Source organism: Aulonocara stuartgranti (assembly GCF_965226115.1).
Source record: "Aulonocara stuartgranti genome assembly, chromosome: 12".
In the NCBI taxonomy this organism is placed as follows: Eukaryota; Metazoa; Chordata; class Actinopteri; order Cichliformes; family Cichlidae; genus Aulonocara; species Aulonocara stuartgranti.
In genome coordinates this window covers 26,970,726-26,998,372 of record NC_138948.1, presented here as the reverse complement: position 1 = coordinate 26,998,372, position 27,647 = coordinate 26,970,726, and the positions used below count along the sequence as shown (strand labels likewise).

General features: G+C 40.3%; 1 protein-coding gene across 8 annotated transcripts in view; it reads right to left on the bottom strand.

Annotated features, from left to right (window-relative positions):
* The window catches only part of LOC309719636 (multivesicular body subunit 12B-like), an 88,456-nt gene that overhangs the window by 20,232 nt on the left and 40,577 nt on the right, over positions 1-27,647 (bottom strand). For 5 of the 8 annotated variants that reach the window (XM_082555894.1, XM_082555888.1, XM_082555889.1 and 2 more), the window contains 5 exons: positions 13,634-13,735; positions 5,104-5,199; positions 3,215-3,305; positions 2,033-2,162; positions 1,793-1,903 (listed from right to left, as the gene is read on the bottom strand). In XM_082555894.1, coding sequence (XP_082412020.1) covers positions 1,793-1,903; positions 2,033-2,162; positions 3,215-3,305; positions 5,104-5,199; positions 13,634-13,726 — 521 coding nt within the window. In that variant the 5' untranslated portion in view covers positions 13,727-13,735. Of the gene's footprint in view, positions 1-1,792; positions 1,904-2,032; positions 2,163-3,214; positions 3,306-5,103; positions 5,200-13,633; positions 13,736-14,928; positions 14,993-15,114; positions 15,199-27,647 lie in introns of those variants that run through there. The other 3 variants (XM_082555892.1, XM_082555893.1, XM_082555895.1) reach the window with 3 other exon arrangements.

Below are 27,647 nucleotides of genomic sequence, written 5' to 3'. Positions count from 1 at the left end.
ACTTCTCAGCCCCTGCGTTTTACAGCTGACAAAAACGATACAAAAGCAATTTAAATATAACACCTTGGCCTCGATGCAGTAACTGCGCGTGTCCCGTAATGATGCAACGCTCTGCAGTTACTGCAGCTCTGTTGCCGCCGAAAAAACCTGATTTGCGGTTTACGTTTGTATACAACCCTAACGAGCTCTCGCCGCCCGAGGCAATGTAACATTTGAGAGGGATCACTGCAGCTTTCAAAATTATAAGGGTCATTAAAAATTTATACATTATTGACTGTATTTAAAACATCTTTTCCACTGACTGTAAAGAGCACTTAAATTTAAGAGGTGCTATTCTCCAACGGCCATAAACTTGTAATAGATAGCCCGAAGGAGGCGTGAAGGAGAGAATTTTCTCTTGCTGAATATGAATAAAGTATAGTGGGGTAACACTGCACAGACAGTTACACTGTGTTACTGTACTTCTTCAGGGAATCGGTGCTTGTTGAGGAGCTGTTTATAAATCACTGTGTCAAACTATCTTATCTGTGACTTAAAAAAAATTACAGAACTATTTATGGCTCTATGTATGGCTGTCTGAAGTACATGTAAGAACTGCTACTGTGTAAATTGCCCACAGTTTGGTCCTTATGCGTCGGTGCATTACGGAGGGAAATACTCTCAAAAGAAGAGTCTGACTGTGGAATGAATTTTAATGTTAACACAAAAACAGTGGCCTGTGATCTCAGCAGGCATCAAGAGTAAGGGGGGGCAGTGGGTGTGTGAGTCGCTTCGAGGTACAATTTATTCCAACCTCTGTGCCTCACCAACTTGAAAGTGGGCTTCAAAAGAACTGAGGATTACCGGCAAGAGAGCTGTGAAGGCGCACGTGGGCCCGAGCACTCGATCTAACTTCATCACATCAAAGATTATTGACCATCGGCTTCCAAAATATGGACCATTCACAAAACTCCACGTGGTCTGAACCTGGGGTTTTGAATCCACAGCCTTCCAGTTTTAATGGTTCTCACCCCACTGCACAGCCACGGCGAACAGAAGCTCTGTTTTGAATACTCCTGCTGGTGGCTTCCACCGCTCTGGCCTGCTGCAGCTTTTACTCAGCCCGGCACAGGATGGCAGAACGTAGCACTTCAAGCTGGCAAAGACGTCAGATCGCTGTGCCAAGCTTCACCCTCCACAGCACCGCCACACCAAAGGAGTCTCGATTGTTTATTTACAATTTGCTGTGGAAATCCCCAGCTCTTCACTGCGATAAATAATTGAGCTGTTTGCTCTGGACACAGTACAAAGGTTTGCTCCGTTCACTCGGAGGCCCGAGGCAGAGGAAGCCGGAGCAGCATGAGCAGAGGCGGGGACACACGAATACCAGCGTGGAGGAGATCTTGGTGCTCTCCCTTCCTCTGCAGCTGTCGCTCCCTCTCCGGGCTACATCTCCTCTTTTTTTTGTCTGCAAACTACAACCCTCTTGTCACCGCAGTCGGAGGAGCGACCTCCCTCTGCCTCCTGGGACACTACACAAATAGCAGGAGTTTAGCCCTCATTGAACTTCTGTTCTTGTTCAGGGGTTCCTGTCTAGTTAGCCCCGTCTATCCAGTTCACCCTCGCTACCTTGTTGTCCAGCAGCAACCTTTACAGCAGATTGCCCAGGAGTGATCAATTGCTCGTGTCTTTGTTGGCGTACAAGAGGCACAGGAGCGTAACAAAAGCTCACAAGCGCAGGAAATGAAAAGTAAGGCAAGGAGGAAAAGTTAAAACCTGAGACGCACAGCTGAATATTGTGGCGGGGCGTTACCTCGCTGTGCTGGGTCGGGCGTCGCTTTCGACCCTGCCGGACGTGACTCTAGACGGCTGACGCTGGTGAACATCTCCCAACCGATACCATATTCCCATGTTGTTTAGTTCGCTGTGTACGAAAAAAAGCCACACAACAGCTTGGTTAGCAGTTTTACCTGCAAATGGCAAAATGATTGCGACGAAAAGAAAAGTTGCAAAACTTCACGATTTCATTCATTCCCGCTGTCAAATAGCTCACCCTACACAGGTGTAGTTAACAAGATGGGTCTTGGACTTTGCCGTGATCTGGATGTCACATACAGCTGTCTTCGCATCCTCACGAGGGCTCATTTTCACACAGAGCCTCCTCTTCCTCATGGCAGCTTCCTCTGATGAGTCAAGTACATATGAGGATGTCAGAGAGAAATTGTTAGTTGATTATTCAGTTCTGTTTTCTCCACAGTTTGGGGCTAAAGAAAAGGAAAAAAAAAACCTGTCGACAGTTTGAGCCTCTAGGAAAAAATATATATTCACAAATCCCATTTATGCTTTGCTATTTAGTCATTACCATCCTCCGAATAAAAGATGAGCTAATATCAGTTTGTGGGTGACTTGCTGTGCTCAAAGGGGAAATGAGTGGACACTGGAAAGCCACAAAATTCACATGTGTTATTATCATTTTTATCGCTTTAGTAGGTAAAATGACAGAACTAAGTGAATCCTCCATCAGCTTTAGAGCACAACGGGGATTTAAACTCAATATTCTAGATAGAAACTCATACATAATGTCACATGTATACATTAAACATGGATTCACATAAAGTAATAAAACATTAAATTACAACATAGCCAAACAAAACATAATCTCTTTTCTTCATTCTGGCAAAAAGAAAAAAGAAAAAAAAAAACACATTGCCATGCTTTCCCTATATTGCATCTGTGCCTTGCTCATTTATTTCCCCAGCAACACTAGAAAGTGCAGTGTAAATGCAATGATAATAAAAATAATAAACAAGCTGTCCTCACTCCCCACACCAAAATATTATTACATTTCCACGGCGTGGATAGTGAGGGGGAAATACGTAGCACTCAAAAAGCACTAAAGCATTGGGGAATGCATTTCATTAATATTAGATAACCCCCATCCACTCGTCCTCTCCCCAAATAAATACATAAATAAGGCCCTCATAAAGAAAAGCACAGCTCCAGCTGAGATAAACAATGACTCATGATTCTCTTCTCTTGTACCTCCAGGGCAAAATGTTTATTTTATTCCCACAGCCTGCCATAAATTAAGCTAACCTGCACCCATAAAACATTCACTATCTCAAGCAAAGCTGCCCCTGAGGACCTCGGCATAAGCTGGTCGGAGAGTGGTGGGGGAAAAAAACAAGCAAGAGGAAGGGAGCGAGCCTGTGGTCGGTATTGACTGTTTACCTACTTGTGTCCATTGTTTCTTGCAGTGGTGTGAACGACTCTGGCAGGGCGTCTTTAATATCAGTCAGCTTCATGTCCACGACAACATCGGGCCCCTGCACGAACGACAGCGCGGAGGCAGCAACTTTTAAAAATAATATATGCAAATGCAACTTTGGAAAGGACAGAGAGCAAGAATGAGAAAAAGGTTAGTCATTTTTTTGGGTACTCAGGGAGGAAAATGTAGAGATAATAGACTCAATGATTTACTAAAAGCTCAAGAAGTCTCTAAAGAGAATGGTTGACAAAATAGCTCACGTAATTACTCTCTAATAGCTTTTTCTGGAGTGAGAGAATGCATGTGTGAACTTGTAATCATTCTCAACCTTTTGGCGAGAAGCTATGGGGTGATGGGAGACAGAGCAGGCAGTCTGATCAACAGAATGGGACTAGTTAAAAATAATCACGGACTGTGTAGCTGACATTTTCAAGCATGACTCTTCCCTGTCTCCCATTACATTTTCATTTTTTGCCATAATAAATTGCAATAATACACAGCGGCAGTAGAGAGTGGGGCGAGCCAGGCGTGACTTGATGCGTCCGAAAAGCCTGGATTCCACTGCCACTGTTGCCCGACAGTCATTACCATTAGAGACATTTTTTATTCATAGTTTTTACACTGACGTAAGGAGGAATATGGATGAATGTTATTACTATGCATGAAACCTTTTTTTTAGTGTTTCCCCCCCTTTCTTTTTCCGGGGAGAATTTTTCCTTTGCAAACTGACAAAGGGGGCTATCTACCTTCAACCTAGAGTATGATAAATCACAAACTATTTACTTCTCCCCACATAATACAGGGGCTAATTCTACAGAATCTGTTTTTGTCATAGACAATTACAGTGGGAGCTCCAATGACTGGCAGACAAAATAGCCTTTGTTGATGGCTCTGTCATGTTTTATTTGCGTCAAAGTCTTCAAAACAATGTGGACACGCATTTTAAGATAATATACAGGAACTAGGGGAAGGCCATTTGTATGCTATATACTAAACCGAGGGCCAGATTGAGCTCCGGCACGAGGCAGCCGCTGCCAGGTTGCCTGACTTTAAGGGGGATGCTGAAAAAGAATCGGACTCGATTAAGTCCTAAAATTGAGCTGATGCAAAGTAATAACAAAAATGCAGGTTTTGTTTACTGCCTGCACCGTCCACCTGCAACCCACGGAAACTTAATTAATAGACGACCAATAGTAAGCTGTATGCGCTGAGGTTAGACAGGTTGATTATCCTGGCAATGTAAGCAGGTGTATTTATGGCCACAGAGCAGCTGACAGCCAAGCAGAAACACATCAGCTGTAGGCTGCAGGCAGGAGAGGAGTCAAAAAAATGCCCCAACAGCATTATGAGAAATACAATGCAAAGATCATTTCAGCCACAGAGGAGTCGTGGCTACTCAAATCAGGAGCTCTCTCTCTGTAAATATATATATATCCTACAGCATTTTCTCTTGCATAAATAGGAGGCATTTTCTGATTCAAATATTATATGTACATAAGCTTTGGTAACCATGGCTGCTGCTGATCAGATAAATTGGAATAGTTAAAATGCAGCTCATTGCTATTTCATGAATAAACATAAATAATATCTTCGAGGGCCACCAACATGAAAAATACCTCTTCCAGGTATTATCCATCCAGAATATGCATGCATATCCATTTTATCGAAAACTTTAAAACTGCACTACCAGTCCTGGCTTTTTTAAAGCGGGACAAACACAAGGCCTATTAAGATATTCTGGCAGCAAAAAGTGAGCTAATGACCATTGGCATACAACAATCAAAAAAGAAGGTGCAGCAGATGAGGAGCTAGTGCAGAGCACATAGGAAAAGGGAGAAGTTTACATTCACGCTTACAGTTTTCCTGGTGAAACAGAGGTAGCGTGTGACCTTGGATTTGAATAAGCTGTCCTTCCTCAGGTCGGCGTCAGAGCCATCTGTTGTTTGTGCAACCTACGTGGAAAAAATAGGGGAAAAAAAAAACAAGGAGAGAGAAAACATGCAGGAGGTGGGATAAAGTTAATGTATGTATGCCATGAGCGTGCTGCTTTTGCCTCTTCCTTTGCATACTAGCCTTAATTAACGCTTGCCTACACTACTGCTCCATCTCATTAGTGCTCTGCGTGGGTAAAGAAGTCTTAGCCTCCAAAAAGGTGGCTAAAAATATCATCTCTTGGGACTTGGCTGATTAAAGATGCCCTGACAAGGATCTGCTCTAATAAGGGAGGCAAACTTCAACGTGGGAAAGCAGGGAATATATTTATGGTAAATGTGGAATGTATCTTTTAAAAAAAAATAAACCTTCTGTAATGTATCCAGAGTGAAGACGTGGGTAAACTGAGACTGAGACACTGCGCACACAGCACGAGTAGTTTTACTTTATTTAAGGAGACAGCTTTTTCTAAGAATAAATTACAAAGAATTTAAAGTCTGATTTCAAAGACCCGAGCCGCTTGCCCTTGTACAACAGGCTCATTCATAGTTGTAAACAAGCAGTAGAGTCAGTAAAAAAAAAGAGAGATTGCATCAAATTGACAGCATGTGGGTACCACAAGTCAACCTCAAGGTCCTATACTGCATTGCTATGTAAATTTAGGTATGCAGGGCAGAGTGATAAAGCAAAATATAACCTGCAGACTGCATCGCAGAGACTCTTCCATCGTTCGAGCAAACATGCTTGGCTGAAGCGTCATGTTCCATTGGCTATCATGTGAGAATAACCTAAATAACTGCCAGAGTTACTTTCTAAAGGGATCCTTTACAAAGAAGAGTCAATCTAATGAGGTTCATTCAAATGAAGAAGTCATAGATCTCTGCACCCACCCACACACATTACCCCCTTGACAATAATGATGAATGACCCCGGTGACTGGTTGAGGGGGGGGGGGGGGGGGGACATGGTATGGGTTTCATGCAAAACCACCACTGACTAGATGGGATGAGAGCAGAGGCTAGAGTGGGGAACAGAGACAGATAGTAGGATGAGAAGAGAGAAAGAGGAGAAGATGAGCAGAGAGAGGGATTGCAGGGCCTCTCCACAGCAGTTCCATGAAAGGTCCCAGAAGGAGCCAATACATCACCAGCCTCTCTTACTTCCTTACAAGACAACCCGTCTTGGCCACCTTTTTCCAGGTCAGTAGCCAGCGCATCCTGTCAGCGTAAACAAAGGGCTCGCTTTGTGAAACCCAAAGTCAAGTTGAGGAGTAACGAGGGCACGGTCCTCTGAGGAGGCACCTCAGGCATCATCCTGCCACAGCCGCCGGCAGCAAGAACGCGACGCAGCTTGAATTTGAAACGCCAACCGCTGAGCCACGGCAGCAAAAGCATGTGTAAACTTGTAGTGGATCTTGTCTAATACATACACGAGTGCCACTGTATGGCGCCGTCATTACACAGACTTCAATGAGAAGAATGTCACCTGTCTGATAAGAGATATCACACCTCTGATATTGAAATATGGTCGTCTCATTTGATTTAAAATGCAATGTCAGATTCAACTACTGCTTCTTAAAAGCTTATGCTCGCAGTGATCTGAAAGCCCACCGATGAAACAAGTCTTTAGGGGGTATTGAATATTCCTATGAAGCATCTCTGGAGACAGACATAAGCAGCAAGATGCCATGAAGCACTGAGAGACACAGCTGTGAATACAGATATAAAGGCATAAAATCAAAACTCTCTGGAGAGTAAAACCAGGTGAAGAGAAAATATACGAGGCACAGGGAAACAAAGAAAAACACAGAAGCTGAGAAGTATTTCAGATCTTATTTTAAAATAAATCAGCTTCTGACAATATATTAAAAAAACACACACACTGTGGCTATTTACAGGTTTTTAACTCTATTTGGGGGGTCTGTAAAATAGCGTAAAAGCGCACACATTTTAATGATTAAAAATAACCATTAAGTTCCTGTTGCTTTGAGGCCCACCTTATTAACAGACCCGTGACAGCTGGACAGACTAAATGAGGAGTAGATCAAGTACTTAAAATATGTGTGTGAGTATGCACAGTACTCTCATACAACACTGAAATGACTTCCATCATTACAATTTATTCCTCTGATAAAGCCTTTATAAGCTATGTTTGCTGTTCTGTTTGTCTGCCTGTCATTAGGACCATGGAAAAAACTACCAAGAAAACCTGAGAAGTGGAGCACATGGGTACACATGGGTGCCCTTTACATTTGGGCCATTTTAAAGAAAAATCACTTTCTTCAAAACGGCTGAATACAGCATTTGCCTTGGTAGAGTTTTTGCCCCTTAAATCCCCTTGTGTGTGTGTGTGTATAATATAATAATATATATCAGGGTAGGCTAATGAAAATCCAGCTGAGTGACATGAAAACATAATGACCCACACCCAGTCCTTGTTTATTGGTTTGCATTTACAATTTAACACTTATCCTTATTGTCCTTCAGTATTCCAGTTCTGACATTGCCCCTGTGAGCATACGCCACAGACAGATAGATTTAGTTGTATCTACATGGTAGTTATAGTGGCTGTCCTGCTGGCAGCTTGAGCTTGGACACAACAACAAATTTCGTCTTTGGGGACACTAAAGCATAAAGCAAAGTAAAACTACAGTTACATGATCCATTTGTTTCTTAAGTCCCATTTTGAAGCTTTGAGATACAACTTTCAGGTGCAATGCAACAAACTGGAAGTTGTGAAGGGGGCGGGTCCGACTATGAAGCCACCCATTGGCTAATGGCTTGTCAGTAACAAGTTGTTAGCCAATGATGGTTCAATGCGTGAACCCCAGATAATCCTCTCTGAAACAGTATGACCAAGATTTAAAAAACAGACATATTTTGTATAGACATACTCCAATACACAGTCCAATATTTCAGTTGGAAGTAGGGCTGCCACAAACGATTATTTTGATAGTCGACAAGTCACCGATTATTTTCAGATCATGCATCCATTGGACATAAAACGTACAGCTTATTGCACCAGCAGCATCTGCTCTTATATAACTATCATTAGCTTACAGCTTTAAGTGTTTAAGGTATGTGCTAACTAAAAAGAAAGACAAGATGATAGTTTATAAAATTTTTAATGAAATTTGCAGATTGTTTCGGTGGAGTTTAATAAATTCAGCCGTTGCTCCTTGCTATCTAAAATATAACAGGACACTGGAGTATATTCTCGAGTATCTCATACTTCTGATAATCAGTTGTCTGCTTGACGTTTATTCAGCTGTGTAAAAACTATAACTTTAATCTCAGCCAAACCGATTTACTCAGGAACAAATAAAATACAAAAAAAAAGCCAAACAATAACATTTTTAAGTTATCTAAGTGACTTATATATCATGTTTAACCTGAGTAGTGAAAGACGGCGTTGGGTTTGAAAACGATTTGCCGAGAGTCCGGTGTTCTCACCGGCTCTAATGAGCCTTGAACCCCGGCTAACGATCGAGCTGGTGGGTAACAGACGTCTCCGAAAACGTCGGAGCGCTTTTGAAAATATGTGGTTGTCTTGATAAACCAAGCAGATATTTGAAGTTTACACGGCTACATTCTTGCCTGAAAATATGTTAAATGTTTATTTTGTGACCCAGAAAGAATAATAAGCGTAATATTAAAACTAACTAGCTGCTGCCATTGCTGGAAACTGAGTAGGGCCGCGCGGTTCCTGAATTTGGACACAGCTACGATACCGGACACTGCTTCTTCTTCCTCTTCGGGGTTTAACGGCAGCTGGCATCCTTGTACATGCAGTGCTGCCATCTTCTGTTTCAGTCCGTTATTACACTCTTAAATCCAACTTCTTATTCCTGCATCTTTTGGGATCTTACAAAGCTTCAAACGACGCGTCGACTATTAAATTAGTCGTCGACGATTTTAATAGTCGACGTAATCGTGATTAGTCGACTAATCGTGGCAGCCCTAGTTGGAAGCAATGTCCATCATTACTATCTATGTCATACACCCAATAATTTGCTAATGCAAAGGATTTTCCTATTATTCAAGGAATAATAGGAAAACAGTTAACACTGGCGCCTCACAGCAACAAGGTCCTGAGTGTGACTCCACTATCTGGCTGGGGCCTTTCAGTGTGGAGTGTGGAGTACTCTCTGGGTACTCCAGCTTCCTCCCACAATCCAAAGACATGCAGTTAGTGGGGTTAGGTTAATTGATTATTCTAAAATTGCCCATAGGTGTGAATGTGAGTGTGAATGGTTGTCTGTCTCTAAGTGTTAGCCCTGCAATAGAGTCGCCCTGTGACAGCTGGGATAGGCTCCAGCCCCCCATCACCTTGATAAGGATAAGAGGATGGATAAGACGTATTCACTCTTTCTTACAATGCCTAAATGTTTTGTTCATGGTTGAAATAATTTACAGAGAGAGGAGGAGCATTAACAAGTACATAATAATGATGTGGGGCAGCTGCATATTGTTTGCTTGAGGCTGTGTTCAACTAGCCACTAGGTGGCCATTATGCAAATGTGCAGGGATGTAGACAAGCCATGCAAGAAACCCTGTTTTCCTAACAAGACATTTTGGACAGAGAATAACTTTTCTGGATGACCTTTGAACTTTGCAGGTGTTTGACAAGCACAAAAATAGTTTATGACAGAAAAAGAGGTAAACCCAAAAAGCATAATATGTGTACTTTAAAGAACTAAAGTCACTTTGAAATCTACTTGACTTTCTTGTTGAGATTCAGCGTGTGTGTTAAAGTGGGTGCTAAAGCGTGCGAGCAATTAGTTTAGCTGAAAGCAGAGCGGAAGAAGCTAGCTGCCATAGCTCCTTTGCAACCCATGAACAGAGCATGAGTGAGCAAGAGTCTACTCAGTGCGTTTGATGTTAGGTGGCTGCTGGTGCTTTAGCAAAGCTCCTGATCCCAGTGGAACAGTGTTTGATCTGGGCCTGCGCTCTCTCGTGTTGGAACAACCTGCTCAAGTTCAGAGATGTGAGCGTACGGTATCAGAGAGCAAAAGAGTAAATCAGCTCTTTGATCTGCTTTATAAAGTATATGGAAAGCATGGTGAACAGTCCGTATTAAGGAGGTATTTGAAAAGATTTCTTATATGAAAGGAGAAAAAAAATCAATACAGCTAATATCCTGAGACTTTCCCTCCTCAGTGGTGCATTAGTACACTGATACCAACTGCAGATATTTTTGTTTGTATTTCAAGTCTGCAGATGAAAGACCACATAGTGATGTTCGAAAAGATATTCTTGAAGATGGGACAAACGCATTTGAAATAGATCCTATGAGCCTGAAAGACCTTGAATCTTATCTTGGAGGATGACTTGCACTTAACTTTTTATTCTTTATGCTCTAATCTTGAATCATAACTTTTTAAAATTGACTTAAAAATTTGACAATAAAACCCTCTTAAAGGTTGTACTGCAGTCCTTCTTTTCTACAAACGAGTATCTTACTCTACCATCTCAAATAGAGAAAGTCATCAGATTTATTAGGCAGCCAAAGTTTGTGGGTGATCCACTAACAACACACTAACGCTTAAAACCAACCACAGCCAGTTTAGTGACCAACGCAGTAATCTACTAGCAACATCCCTGCAGCTAAGCACTGATAACTTGACACAACTAGGAGTCGACAGCCAACCTCTAGCACATTGGGAAGGCTGTACATAGGCACAATACTTTACATAAACTACATCCTAATTACAGCATGCTAACAAGCTTACAACAGTGCATTTAAGATTAACAATATCAAATTTCTCATATTTAGCAACTGCCATGTTGCTAAACACCATCTTAGTTCATTCTGGCAGCTGACCATTTCAACGCAAAGTGCAGCTGAGGCTGATTGGAGCATACACATTGTGATTAAGATTTATTTATTATGATACCCTTGCAACAGATCAATAGCATTAAGCTATGGCTCCAAGTGTAGCGACTCACACATTTGCTTGGTAAGCGAAAGGCATCTGGTATAAAAGCCTGCCAAATCCAACATGCAGAATTACACACTATGGTGACCCTTTGTGACAAGGGAGCAGCCCAAAGTAGCTCAGATGCTAACATTACCATTTGAAACTAAAGTAGTAACCTACTAAGTTTGGTCAATTAGTTCTACTAGCATGTTTTCATGCAGTAACAGTATTTCCTGCAAAAACAGAGTGAAATCAGATTTATATGTATTTTAAAAATTCGTTTTTAATTTTGCACTTCTCGTCTACCACCCTCTGGAACATACACAGTGTTTGCACACACAGCGTAAGGTGCAGTGGACTGGTAGAGAATGAAATCTGATTTCCCTGTGTTTGTTACTGTGTTGCGTGTACGCAGTTTCCGTGCCGATGGCTCCTTTCTGATGCCAACCCACCGTCATCTGCTCGATAGGAACAAGCTGAGTGTGTTGGGTGGAGCAGGAAGAGATAAAAACAGGGGGAAGAGGGAGGCTTTGGGGGCCTAATGAAAACAAAAGAAGCTTGAATAGGAAGAAGGGAAGAGGAAGAGAGATCTGCCCTTGAGCTTGTTTCGTGCTTTGATAAACTTGCGCACTGTCTTCTCTTTTTTTACCCTTTAAACTAAGTTACAAAAAAAAATCTAATTAAGCAGCCTACCCTGCACTACTTCACATTTCTGTTAATGGTGAAGATGCTGTGAGACTTGAACATAAAGAAAACATGAGGACAAAGTTAAATTATATGGGGATAAACCTAACATCATTAAACCTTTGCCTCTGGTGTGTCTACAACACTGGTGGCAACCAACGATGGCAATCCGTCTAATCATCAAAGTAAACTTTATGAATAAGTCATCTAGCAGATCTTACAAAAACACCTTGAAAGGGTGCCAACAGCCTGGGTGTGCATTATGCTACACAATCATTTTCAACTGTTACATGTGCAACTCAGTACAGAAAGCAAAATAAATCTTATTAGATCTCCAATTATGACAACAATCACTGATTAACAATTTGGATTCTGGTCCTATCACAAAAACACTTTAAAATGTTAAATGCATCATCAGGACAAAAAAGTGCTTTTTTACTGAACCTGTGATTTTTAAAAGAAATGAAATAAAGTGCAGACTTGCTCTCAGCCTGTTTTAGCAAACACACATGCAGGTGCCTATAGTTCAAAAAAATTACAAATGGGATATTTTGACCTTGGAGTCGATGTAATGAAATATGAAATATGAGTCACCTTGCTCTCGAGTTATTATGTTCACAAATTTAGGTGTCCACTTCACCTGGCCACCCACCCACCTACCCAGCATGATAATGACGATACCCCATCAGCCTTTCATGGGGTAAAAATCATCAGAACCTTAACAGGTGTGGTACAAAAAACAGTTACAGTTACTGTAAGTAATTATACCCATCATAATAACTATATGGGGTTACCACTGACAAAAGTGGCTAGGTGTCACCTCTGCTAATTTGACTCAGAACTGGATCTATCTACTGTATTTTCATCGTTGGCGCCTTTTGGATAATTTTAATTAACTGGTTTTGTGTATGTTAATTATAGAATAGAATAGAATAGAATAGAATTCAACTTTATTGTCATTGCACATGCACAGGTACAGGGCAACGAAATGCAGTTTGCATCCATCCAGAAGTGCTTTAGTGATATAGATATATTACAATATATATTAGCAATAATATAGATATGTGAGTATATTACAGAAATGGGTCTATTATGGTATGTTATAATGTACACGGTATGAAGTATGTTGTGAATATTCTATAACTATAAGTATGTACAGGCTGTAGTGAGTACAAGCTATGTACAGGATATGAACAGGATATAAATATGAAAAACTATACAGAATATGAAATAAATAACTTTACAGAATCTGGGATATACAGCTATACAGAAATGGGAACTATGCAAGTTGTAAACAGTTGTAGGATTAAAGATTATCGAATGTACAGAATGATTATTTACACAGAGCTATACAGTAGTGCAGTTAAGGTAAGTGAGGGTGTAGATAGTTTCTACAGAGGCTATATAAAGTGCTAGTGGTTATATTATATGAACAGCCATAAAAATAGTCCATTTTTGGTGAATGACTTCTTTACTTGGAACTAATTAGTGAATATCTGGACATCTGAAAACTATGGATACAGCTTAATAACCAGGCTTGCCAGCATAAGGTGATAACAATCCACCCTTTCATCCATGTATGGTTTACATCATGGTGGCAGGCAAAATGCTAACACTGTGCGCCCCAGGGCAGCTGTGGCTACAATGTAGCTTGCCATCGCCAGTGTGTGAATGTGTGTGTGAATGGGTGAATGACTGAATGTAGTGTAAAGCGCTTTGGGGTCCTATGGACTAGAAAAGCGCTATACAAATGCAGGCCATTTACTGAACCTTCAGAATGCAATTGGTGATTTCATGGTGTACGTCAGTCTTTTATATATAAAACCTATACTCGGGATGTTTGTACTCACAACATAGTAGCCATCAGGGGCCTTGCTGGGTGAAGACACTACTCCAACTGCAGTGATGGGGTCTATGGGAAACTTGCTGCTGACTTCAGACATGTCGAAGCTCTGTTAGAAAAGCAGAAGAGTACCATTACAATTGGTACAATTGGTATCAACGGTTCTTTCTGCAGAGGTGAAACACACACATACACACACACACACACACACACACACACACACACACACACACACACATATATATATGCGTGTGTGTGTGTGTGTGTGTGTGTGTGTGTGTGCACGCGCGCGTGTGTGTTTCACCTCTGGCAGTCATTACACAGAGGATGCACACAGACTTTCTTGGCTAAAATGGCCACAATATTGACTTCTTGATGAGGCTTATTAGGATCTAGAAGAAAAAGTGTCCGCCTAATCCAGGATCAAATGACAAGTGAGACCAGTGACAAAACAGCATTTGGAGACTACCCAATGACTTCACCAAATCACAAATTAGGGGGAGTGATCACATATTTTCAAGGAAGTCCCAATCAATTGCTATCTCTTCCTGTCTAAGGGAATTTTTTTCTAATGGGTATGCAAGCCTCTTACAGGGTAAGTGGCTTTACAAAAGGTTCCCTTGCGCAATTTTATTAGATTAGGTTTAAAACATTCTTGTACTAACTGACAAAGTTGCTGCATTCAATCTTGATATTTAGAAAATCTATTGCAATTAAGCTGATCAAATTAGGGGTTTTACTCCAGAAAACAGCTGTCTCTTTAACAAATGCTAGATAGCTGTACTTATTCAAATGAAACAGGATAGCAAATTAGCTAATAGATTGAAGAATCTCTTTGCAACATTCATTTGTTTAAAATGAGCTTTGTTTTTCCAGCACAAAAACAAGGCCTGGAGAATTTATCCAGGCAGATTAACTAAAAAAAGAGAAACCATTGCAAGCATATTGCATTTCCAAAGACAAAAATCACCATGAAATCCAAGATAGTATACAGTCTTAAATAGTACTGAAGAGCCAGTTTGTGGTTGTAAGTTATATGGAGAATTATAATATTATAATATTATAATAATAATCTTACAAATTATTTAAACATGTACCTGCGAACATTTTGCATATTGCTAACCTGTCAGGTCACAGGTGACAAACTTCAATAATTCTTATGTTAAGAACCATTATTAGAAACTATGCTCATAAAATTAAGACGCTAATGCGGTTTATGCTGTATCTGACAGTCATATTTACAAGCTAAGAGCAGTTCTTTGGCTAAAAAAAACCAACTTTCTGTTTAGCTAGCATACTTACTGGTTTTAGGGTTTAAATAGTTTTAGCTTTATCCTGTATCCATCTGGAAAGTGCTTATTTACAAGTGCCCAGTTACAACTGCTTTACCGAGAGGGGTGTGACGCAAACACAGCTCTAGTTAACGTCCAACATGCATCTTGTGTTATAAAACGCTAACGCCCGTCATATAGCAGTCTTACAAATTACCTGGAGACTTGAAACCCACCACAAACTCAACGGTGAGCTGACACAGAAGCTAAACCCAGAGTCCTTTGTGTTTTTACCTGCTAAAACGTCTCCCCCCGTTATCACTACCACTTTGTGAACTTTGGCCTTTACATGCCAACATGTAGCAAGGAAATACTTCCTGGTGTTCAAGGGAAGAAATTATTAACTACAGTCCAATATTTGGTCTTCCAAGAATATTTTTTTTCCTGTGATTTATTGTTTTATTAATAAATAAATAAATTAAACGATAAAAAAAACAAAATGGGACATTTTATTCAGCAAACGGCTTAGATATCAGTTGCTTAAAACAAACAAAACAAAACAAAAAAACTTAAATTAAGAACAAAGCATGCAAAGAATTTCAAGGCCTGCAATGCCAGGGTGTATTTTTTAGCAATAACCTACGTGATCCAATTTAGCTGTTGTAACTAAATTAGGTTGTGCTTCACTAAATGGCTATCATTACATGGCTATATCTACAGGTCACGCCTCCTGGCAGTTGGTTGTCTCTCTAATAGTCACATGTCGTTTCTGTAATCAGATGAAAGTAAGACCAAGCCCAGTGTATTGACTTAGCTGTAACATTAGGATGTTCATGTCTCTCTGAGTGCAAAACTTGAAAGCCTCTTTGTAGACTGTCCAAAACACCAGCAGGCGGCAGATGCTTTCCCATCATCGAGTTTATTATTTCTGCCCCCACCATACCAATCAAATAAATTATTTCATTCTGCGACTATTATCCTAATGTACTGTATTCAAATCAAAGACTTGTTGCTCTGCTCTATGACATGGTGCCATATGCTGGCCGAATGTCACACGCAGTGAGATGTATTTATTGGCGATCGGTTTTCCTTCTGAAATGTATGAAGAGGGGGTGACTTTCAGAGGAAAGTGACACCCCATGTAACAAAAAAACATTTTAACACTTCCATTCATGTGGTTGATTTTACCAAGGATGCAGACAAAAATATTACCGCTTGCCTTTATAACCCTTCCTTTAAAAAATCTTTTCTGATGTTGATTGTCTCACTATCCAGTATATTAACATTTAATGAACATAAAAGACCTAGAGAAAATAAAATGTTTGCCTTTTACATTTTGTTTCAAATCTTACTGTCGATGCAGTGCGATGACAATTCGAATAATTCGCATAACATCTTTCATGATCCTCCAAATATATCTGATTATCAGATTTTACTCCTTTAAGTCATCATTTGAGTTTGTAATGGGGAGAATAGTTTGTCTTGCATAGCCTGTGGCTGACAGAATAAAACAAGTGTAAAGATCCTGGCATGTTGCAAACAGTGTTCTTCACGTCATACAACACAGCACTGATAACTGTGGCTAACTGTATGTCAGTTGGAGCTGCAATTAATTCCGGTGAGGAAGTTTACACAGTGGAAGAAGATTTTCCTACTTAGTAAGCCCCTGTAACACCCCGTATCATCACCACCACCAACCTCACACGCACCAGCACATGCTATCACATCAAGGTGTTGACAACCTACTGAAACGCGCTCGTTTTGGGCAGAGATTTGCAGTGGTGCTGAAGTTGATAAAATAAAATCTCAGGTGTTGGTAGGGAGAAAAGAGTAGACGGAGGGGGAAAAAACCCCAAAACAACAACACATGCTCCAGCTGCGAAGAGGTGCACCTGCTAAAGTAATGCTCTAATTATGGAATAGGTGATGAAACACTCATTGAGAGTCTGGAGATAGCAGCAACACATGCTAACTGTGAAAACCATCAGCTTTTACAGTGTTTTAATGTGTGGCACATTGCATGCTGAGGGTTGTGGGGTAAGATGAATGATGGCTGTGGCAGATTTCTGTGGGGGAGCAGCCAGTGTAGGACGCATAGCATTACAGCTGGCATTTTGAAAAGGTTCATTAAAACTGTGATTTCTCTGTTCACGCTTTGTTTCATGTATACTTTATGACACATCTCGCTTTAAAGTTGACCCCATAAATACTGGATCATCTTATCATGAGCAAAATATCATGCACACACACACACATTCTAGTAACAATCTTGTAGTCGTGAGTGGTAATCAGTGGATGAAAGAAGAGCCCCTGGACTAAAATTATACCTTGGTGAATAACTTTGCACCTGAATGATTAAAGGAAAAAAAAAACCAGCAAAGGTTTTCTTTTCCACGTGTAAAGGTCATTCACTGTGTTCAGTAATTTGCTGACACTAGACTAGGGAACAGAGATGGAGATTTCTGTGTTGCCACCCCGAGAGTAATAATATCCTATCTCAACTTGGGAAATCTACTGCGCCCCAACGTCCCCGTCACCCGCATGAGCCCATTATGGGCTATGTAGAAATCTGCAGGTCTCATTTTATATATAACCCTCAACCCCCTCCTCCTTGCTTTTCTACACATTAAAAAAAAAAAAAAACGTGTCTCCTGAATAGCTTATAATAACAAGCTTTAGGAAGCCTACCCTGAGCGTCCCCATAGAATACAGCCTCGCATGGCTCCATGATATCATGCTTCTCTCTAATTAAAGGTCAGTTTGGTCGAGTCTCATTGCTGCCCTGGCTGGAAAAAAAACTCCCGAAACATGATGGCTTCTCCAAATGTGATTTAATTTTCCATTTATGCCATCTGTTTTCTTGGCCAAAGCACTGAATTGCACAAGTTGAAGATGTATGAACTGTCAGATTCACTCACTAATTCTTCATGTTTGCAGTTTAAAACAAATCATCCATAAAAAGAGGAGACTTCTTAAAATGCTTCTAGATAACGCGGCGCTATTTCCGACAAAGCTTGCTGTATCTCAGTAAAAACAGAACGCATTCATTTGGAAATCCTTTCAAATCTTAACTCGAAAAATACAAAGAAAGCATATTTAATAAGTTTAATATCAAAACTTTGAGTTTGAAATCAATATCTGCCACATGTTTTGTTTTTTAACAGCACATAAAAGTGATCTAATCCTAAAACAAACATCTGGTGAACATTTCACTGCAAATTAGGTTAACTGCAGGTCTGTAACGTGACTGGGTATAAACAGAGAGGCTGAGTCTTCCACAAGTAAAGACAGGGAGGGGTTCGCCACTCTTTTAACAACTGTTTCAAGTATTCCAACAATTTAGGAATAGCATTAGTCCAAGGAAAATTGAAAAAGATTACAGCTAACATTATTGTAATGTTAATGATATTAAGAATCTAATATCATTATAAGAATCCGAGAATCCAGAGATATCCTTGTACTTCAGGGGCAAAGCTAAAAACAAATGTTAAATTGCAATGATCCTCAGGCTCTTATTCAGTCTCCTTCATCTTCCTCTTTAGGGATCTGCTGTCTTCATCTCACCCTATCTCCTTGTATCCTCCTCATGTCAGACACACCTTCTGCATGTCTTCTCTCACTAAAGCCATAGACCTTCTCTTTTCCTCCTGCCTGAAAGCTCCATCTCTAATGTCCTTTGTCTAAGAGTTGGACTGCTTGTCTTAAATGTCCAAACCATCCCAGCTTTGCCCCTCTAACTTTGTCTCCAAACCGCCCAAGCTGAACTCTCTCACTGTAATAATTTCTAACCCTGTCCTTCCTGGTTACATCCAATGAAAATTTCAACATCTTCAACTCTGCCACCTCCAGCTCCACCTGATACAGTTCTGTTGTGGAAATCAATGCACCAGCTCGACAGACCAGAGTGAGCAGAGTTTGTCGCTTAAGCTATAAATGCAAGTTAAATCTGCATCAGGAGCTCATTTAAGTTGGAATTAAGCAAAATACAGTAGCACGCTGTCTTGTCTGGCTGAATAAAACTAGAAATTATTTCAGGAAATGATTGTTATACCGTTAAAATCCAGCATTTATGACAGCATAGCTGTGCATTAGTGCACACAAATGTGTAGGCATCATTAATGCTGAACAATATATACATATTTTATGATTTAGATAAGGTCTTCTTGTAACACCTACATTCTGCAGGTGTTACAACCAAATACATCTATAAAAGAGTCAAACAGGCCAATCTGCAGCATTTGGCAAACTCTGATCATAGAAAGGTAGAATAGCTTAACATACCACGTTTCCTTTTTCAAATCGTGCTACTGGGATCAGGTTTTAAATGAGCATGCAGTATATATATTTCAAGACGGAAACACTTTTTTTTTTCAATAACACGTGCTTCAGAGTTTAAATAATTCACACATCGTTAGATTCTGTAATTTACATCTTAAACAGTTTCCAACTTTTTTGGAGATGGCGTTGTACACAACTTCCAAAATCAACCGGTGGTTTTTATATATGGCCTCTAAGTTTCATTTGTGTATTTATACTTGTGCATGGATCTTATGTGACCGTCCTACTGTAAGTAATTGCTTCTGTAGTATATTACATTTGCTTATCTCTATCAGCTTACACTTTATTGCTCAACTTATCATTAAATGCACCCATACACGCACATGCATCTGTGCATGCAGACCACTAATGCATGCACACATACGTACACACAAACGCACACACACACACGCGCGCACACACATACACTTTCCTCCGTCTGGTGGGGAGTCTGGACTGCTCCGACTGACTGCGCCTCACTGCCCTTGTGCAGTGGTGTGCCAGTTGTGCCTTCCCCCATCGCTGTGAATGCCACCATCTGGTGTGCCACGTGGACATCATAATCTCCCCTTAATTACATTAGCAGTGCAATCAGTTACTGCATTACAAGGCCGGGCGAAGAGCTTTTAAATCTTGGAGGAAATCATAAATAATTGCACTAAGTACCCAGCGCCAGATGTGCGTGCCAACTTGGCTGGCATGAGATAAATAGTAACCTCAACAACGGTGTTCAGTATCCAGTCTGCAAATATTTTTTGGGCAGTACGATCCCGTCGTCCTTTGCTCTCAGCCCCGCCGTTGTCCTTTTCCTTCTGATTCTCTCACTTTGTGAAAGCACGCAGCGAGGCTAGGCACCTTAGACAGTCTGGTACCTGGTGCTTTTGTGCATCCCTGCAGCAGTTTGATGGATATAATGCAGGAAACCATCAAGTTTGCAACAAGGTGTTTCAGTGCATCGCAGTCCACCCCATTACGACACCCTTCATTCATTTCTCAGTTACATAATTAGATGTTCCTCAGGTATCTTGTGTAGAAATTGAAATTATTTATGAATTTTTGACTAGTTGCGTTAGGTGTATGTGTGTGTAGCTTGTGTGTAGCTTAACAAGACATCATACATTATGAGCTACTGTCACGTCTTTCACCTCAGAGGGAATGTCACGTTGTGTTGTACTTTTCACTCATCTTCCTGTCATGCTCTTAGCTGTTCACACTGATGCATATCTCACTCAGTTTATTGCCAGCATTAAGCTCTCTTGGCCATAGGCTACACAGGACAACCAGCAGAGTGGTCACTAAGCTGTGAAATTACAGGTACTCAAAACCATTTTTACTGGCAAGCTAATAAGTGCAATGTAACATTTCATTAAAACATTACTAGTGTTGTTATTGATAGATCTGTGTTTTTTTTCTAGTATGACATGTTAAAGCTTTCGCTGTATCTGTATCTCCAGTACAAACTTTAAAACCACATACTGTATTTAGTCTTCTGATCCAAATACTGTTTAAAAAATGCAAATATAACGGTTTGTGGAGGTAAGCATCAACGACACAGCTCTCAGTTCTCACTCCTTCTTTATTCGTCTCCAACATCAACTGCGCATATCGCGCCACAAAACACAGGAACACACTTCCTCTACACTGGGTGTGAGTGGAGCCCTCTAGTGGTCCACCACAGGTTGACGTTTTTTCTGAGGTAAATGGCCATGGCTTTACTGCTGCAATACTTGGTTTTGCGCCTCCTGCCAAGAGTTTAGAAATTCCGTTATATTCAGAGCAGTGCCACACTGTCATTTGGATAATGACAGTGTGGCACCATCACGATAATACTCCCATCCTTCATAAACTTCTCTGGCTACCAGTCCCCTCCATGAGAGAGCTGAAAACTCTTCTAGGGACTTATCAGCACATCTAACCTTTTTGTTTATAACCATAAAAAAATGTTGATCTTAGCAACATGACTGTTTAAGAATATGTAAGCCTCTGTAAATAACTGCACAATGACTGATTTTTCCTATATGCACTGGGGGCTACAACCGTTTTTGGATTCAACACTTGAGGCTTTGATTGTCAGTACATCAGAATTGGCATATTGCAATATATATGAAGCAATAGTTCTGCCATCTCTCCTTTATGTCTGTGAGACTTGGACCCTTTATCAAAGACACATAAAACAGCCAGAAGCCTTTCATCTGTGCTCCCTGAGATGATTGTGTAAGATCAAATGGCAGGATAAGATTCCAAACATTGACGTGCTTGCAAGATGTGGGATCACTGGCGCTGAGGGGATGACTATGAAAGCCCACTTTTGCTGAGATGGACATGTGGTTAGAACGGATGACACCCAGATACCAAACACGTTGATCTTAGGCCAACTCAGCTGTGTTACAAAGTGTTCTGGATGCCCACCCCTGATAAAATAATGCAAGATAGAAACCACCGCCTGACACACACCGACTCAAAACTGACCTAGTTGGTGACAAAAACCTTTGTTGTCGCAAAAGAAACTAGATATTTGAAAAGAGGAGGGTTGAGGATGTGCAGCAGAAATGTGCAAGCCAAAAGGCCAGTGCCTTACAACCACCACACGCCACAGAAACTGCTGATGCTCATCTCTCAACGCAAGAGGAGAATCCATACATACTGCATAACTAGTAGCAGCTACACTGAGACCAGGTTGGATGCTCAGAGGTTCACAGGCCATTATATCAGTCCTTGTGTTATATGTGATATAAAGTAGTTCTACTTTTAGAAATCATACAAATATAAACAGGTTGATGCAGGTCAGCTGTGTCGTTACCATTTCCTTATCACATAACCACATAAAATCATGCAATATGCATCAAACCTTTTGTCATATGTCTAAATGTCTATGTCCATTTAGGTTTGCATGAATATGCTGCACTCATGTACAGTGCACCACATATTATATGGTAGATTTAGTTAATGACTGGTTAAAGAGTAGGTATGATTTTATTTGACCAAGATTTTCCATGGTTGATTAGAGCTCCAGTGATTGTGTTAGAAATGGCTAATGGGTGCGGCGTAGTTTCCTGTACTTGAATTGAACAGCAGAGATTTTCTGCTTTGCTCTTGACGACAGACCCCTACATTACAGTTTGCATCTCCCTCGCAGTGTAAATAAGATATAAATTTACAAAACAGAGCCCTCAACAATCTATCTCCTAGATGGCGATATTGATATTAACACGTGTGTCCATTTCAATTTGATCACAATCTGGCCTTCAAAGTGCAATTTGAATGAAGAGGTGTCTTTCTAACGACACTATGTGAGGATAAAAACAAAGCAGAGTGAAGAAAGAGAATTACAGATATTGACTAAATGTGTCTTATCATTTATCATAATTTCTCTATCCACTTTGTCACGGCTTCAGCATTTAAGGAAGATAGATGATACAAGATGTTGTCCTCTCTTTCATACTTTCCATGCTCTGGGAAGTGTGTCCAATATGGACTTACTTTACCTGTTTGCAATTCATTTGGCACATGTTTGTCACTATGAGACTGTTGTGTATTTCTTGCATGTTTTCCTATGCGCCGTGCTGTAGGACATCTGGCATTTTGACCTTTAACCTTTACGAATAAAGGATATTCATGAGTGTCTGAATACGGCCACTAACAGCAACTACTTAGAGGACATTGTGTCAAATTGCTACACAGGTGATTTAGTCGAGTAAGAGGTTGATATATGTTATCCAGTTAGTTTCTGAAGGCTCCACAATGTCAGACTGGTGTCATTAAGGAGCGTGGCTTTGCAAGGTGTGCCATTTGCGATGCTGCATCCCGGTGGGCTTTGTGCTGAGGTGGTCGTCTCTGCAAGGGCGACCATTAATATCTTAGAGGGACTATTCCCATGGCGAGGTGACTGGTTGAAGAAGGTCCTGCTCCAATGCAGACACCTACAATATGAAAGTTCAAAAAAGTGCTGACTTCCTCGTGAGCTCAGCTAGCAGCAGCCATCTGTTCCACTGCTAACTAATGCAAAACATCCAGTGTCACCAAATCTCCAGAAGGAATGTGATCTACTGTCCTTTGTGTGGTTTTTTTTTCCAACAAGAGAGAGGTTATGCGACCTAAAATTAAACAAATCACACATATAACAGACAAGAGCTGGAGAACAAAACCCACAAAGAGTTATTAGTTTAATAAGATGTAGTAGGCTTTAGCTCTCACAATATTTCCTGTTCTCTATACAGTGATCTTCATATCTATTACACACGCAGGACTTTGTCGCTCAACTCTCTTATGTATTTGAATGTGTTGTTTGCCCTGGTGTGGTGATTTAGAGGGAACATTTTATCAAAGCTAGCCAAGCAAGTCTGGTCCACTAGGGAGCCAGGCATTTTATAAGGGTATAAATAATCAATGACACTGCATCTGTAATGGCCAGTAATGCTGTTTGTTACCCCCCCCCCCCCCCCAACCCCCCCCCCCCATTCAGGATGGCACGTTTGTTGCTTAAACAATAGAAATAGATTGCTATGCCTAATTGACAAGGCAGGGGAATCTCTCTTTATACGCCTCAGTTTATTTCTGTGTTTATTGCCCATGACCCCTTTTACATCATGCAGTGAGGTACTTCTTTGTTTTGTCGTTTCAATAATCAAAGTTTTTAATCACATCTGCATGGTCATTATCTGTGTCATATCCATTTTTCCTTCAGTAGAACTGTTCATGGAGTAGGCAAGATTTATATGAAATAAGACCTTGTGCATGAAGGGGATTCAGACTCTGTCATTCAGTGTATTCTCTTGAGTTATGTTAGCTGTTGCTTGCTGTGAGCATCAATCTCAACTTAGTTCTATGGATCAATTATAGTACTGTGCAATTTTCAGAGAAATGTTTTTGTTTTGTTTGTTCAGCCATAAAACACTTTAAAAAATTCAACTCAAGACGAGCCGGTGTTGTGTCTACAGATAATATACAACTTAATAAAGAAGAAATGTTTAAATTGTCTCTTTAGGCACTTTGTTAGTAGCAGCCTGTCACAAAACACATAATTTGCTCCCATTTCGTTAAGTGGATCTATGAAAAATGCCAAAGATAACACAGTTTGACAGGCGTAAAATAGTGTTTTTGCACCAACAAGGTGATTCCCAAAGATACATTAGTTGAAAACTTGGCATGTCTCAGAATGGTGTGCAGTGCGTCCTTAAAAAGTTTGAGGAATCTGGACAAGTGGATGACAAAAGAAGAAGTGGCGGGACAAAATATATCTACTGCAGATGAACAATATGAGAAGATCATGTCCCTGAGAAAAATCCAGCAAAGGCCTTTTAGCTGAGTCATCTACTGTTTATTAAAAATGCTGTTGATTGATGTGTAGCTGTCAAGAAGCCATTCTGAAGAAAGAGTGACAGGGGAGGGTGGTATCCCAAATTACACATGAACTGGACTCAAAATCAGTGGCAACAGATCAAATTGTAAGCTTTTGCTAAATCATCATAAGTATGGAGTTCAGGAAAGATGTGAAAGAGTGTTAAACACTGCCACCTGTTAAACAGTAGGGCGGCTCACTTTAAGCAATGGTGTTGGGGATCTTATCAAAATTCATGGAATTATGAATGTAGCTAGTACTCTCAGCCTCTAGTACTAGCTTATACCAGGTCATCTGACTGGCAATGGCTTCTGTTTTTAGCATGACAATGATCTTAAACACATTAGAATTGCTGAAAAAAAAGAAACAACAAAAGAATTTTTTGCCTTGTATTCTGTATTTAAATGTATGTTTGTCCATGTTGCACCGGTTTCCAATTTTCTGAGTAAAATAAAAAGTGGCTCAAGACTTTTGCACAGCACTGTATATGCCAAACTTACATAAGCTTTAAACAATTACGTCAGGTTCACTTAAAACACCATAAAATAAGCACAGATATTAACTGTTAAGATAACTGTGGTAATTGAAATGTTTCTAATAGGTTAAAAGAAGCGTTAAGATTAAAAGTGTCAGTAGCACTGCTTATGTAAGATGACTTTTGAGATGCATGCACCATGCCATCACTGTTGCCTTCTCTCTTACATTTCACATATTTTCAGAAAAAAAAAGCAACTCGGAGCTCTAAGCCCAAGCACCCTCTACCAAACACGATCCATACAGTATTTTGAGTTTCACCCCTCCCCCCATTCTCACCCATGAGCTTCTGATTTCCATTATTATTAATATCTGCCTGTTTAATTTTCAGCTCTGTCATAATGTGTCGGCCTAAACTACAAGAGACAATCCCTTATTGATTACTTTCCCAGCAGCCCCGGCGCATGCCCCAGCTGATCACGCCTCTCATGCACAGACATCTCATGCATTTCAGATAATAAGCTGCTGCTCTGGAGTTGAAACAAATTGGATGTGCAGTCAGTCACTGTCCAAGTGAATCATGTTGCAGTCTGTCAGTGGACTAGGCTTGGATTATCATCTTACCCAAGCGAGGCAAAAAAGGTAGAAAAAAATGCCACAAGCACCTGCGATGATGGCGAGGGGGTATATGTGTCTTGTTGTTGCAGACTTACGTATGTTGGGACTACTGATCACCACATATGGTAGAAGAAGATCAAGAACATCATTAATATCAAGTAAAATTTCAGTTTTTAATTTGTTTTGAGGAAACTGAATAAACTCACTTTCCAAATTTTTTTCTTGAACTGTAGGAATTTCATTCATGCACTAAATCAACGATAAGTAAAAACAGGATGCAAATTGCTGTTTACATGGCAGTCTAATATAGTGCTGGAAAATCCCGATATGAGTGGGATAAGCTCTGAAATTCTTTCTCCGCCGTCACACACTGCTCTTTTGCATGACAATAGTGGTGAACTTTGAAAAGCAGCTGCTCAAAGCATCGTGCTCCATGCGCATGGACATGGACAAGCCATCCTGTGCCAAAACACTATTTCCAGAACAATGCTGCCATTGTATTTACTTACTTATACATTCTGTAACAGAAAGAAAATAAAGCATTCTATCACCCTGGACTTGGCTCCGTTTCAAATTCAGTGCACTTTCACGTGGAAAAATCAAAAAGGGAAGTTTTTGGAGTTGCACAGGAAGAAATGATTAATAATACATCAGGATTATAGAACACAGACTGTGCTGCACTGACTTTAATAAGTCCACAGAGAGAAAACAAACCCAGACTACAAAAAACAACCGCGCTTGCTGTCTGAAAAGCATCTGCATTTAAACTCCAGAAAATTCTCTCCTTAGTGTAAAGTATTAGTTAGCACCATATGATTAAAATGTAAATGATACCGAGCGCTCACGTTCAGTTACATATCGGCAATTTTTCAAAAAGTATAAAAGAATGATGGTTTTATTTGAGAAGTACACCTGGGCTACTGTGCTTTGCTGCAAAACCCTGAGAACTAGAATAATTGGCACCCTAGTGTAAGACTCCCTCTGTTTGGTGCCAGCTGTTTAAAATATGGATGATATTGTTTTCATTGCTGGGCTTTTGTTGAGTTCTGCTTTGGCCGTGCAGTATAATACTCTGACTCTGACCTTTTCTGGCATGTGGAAAAGTAAATAAACAAGGCACTGATGTATTCCCCTGCGTTACCGGAGGAGCTGAGCAGCAGATTTTCCGTTGATCATATTCAGGTGTCTAGATACAAAAAGCTGTCTGCCGCTGCCTAAGCAAGAGTGGCGAGATGCCTTTTTTTGAGTGCAACAGGAACAGAATAATGGATGATGGGGAAGAAGAAAAAATTTATTGACAGCTGTGATCGGTATATAGCATCCTCCCTCTATTGGCAGATTCCCACTGCCAGCACAGCTAAAGACTATTGACCATGAGATGTTTTACTCTGAGCAGTTTGTTTTATTTTGGGTTTGTTTTTTCAGAAATACAGCTGCCTGTGGAAGTACCAATAAAATGCAAAGCAAGCAAGTTTAGGTGCAATTTGAAAATAAAGTTTTGATGTATTAAAGTGAATTACATCACATTCATATGTATGTATGTATGTATGTATATATATATATATATATATATATATATATATATATATATATATATATATATATATATATGGTGTCTATATTTTGCGTGGGTCTCCCACTAATTTTCGCACTCATGGCTGCCCATTGTCAACTTTTGCATAAATGCATAAATACGAAAATGATTAAATTTAAGTCAAGCCTTTCTTGTTATACACTGTCGTCTTAAATCATGCGTAAATGTGATAATTACCCACGCTAGGCCAAAAGGGCCCATCACTGCCACTTTAAATCCAATAAACGCCGTGACCTGATCACTATAATTGACCATCTATCAAGGTCATTGAGGAGTACAATGATGTTAACTGCTGTTTATAATTCCTCTTGATCATTGCTAATTACGGAAAGTGTGAGAAACCAATATTGCAGATACTCAGAGAGCGGCTGTCAGCCAAGAGGTAGGACTGAACGTTTTAATAACAGTT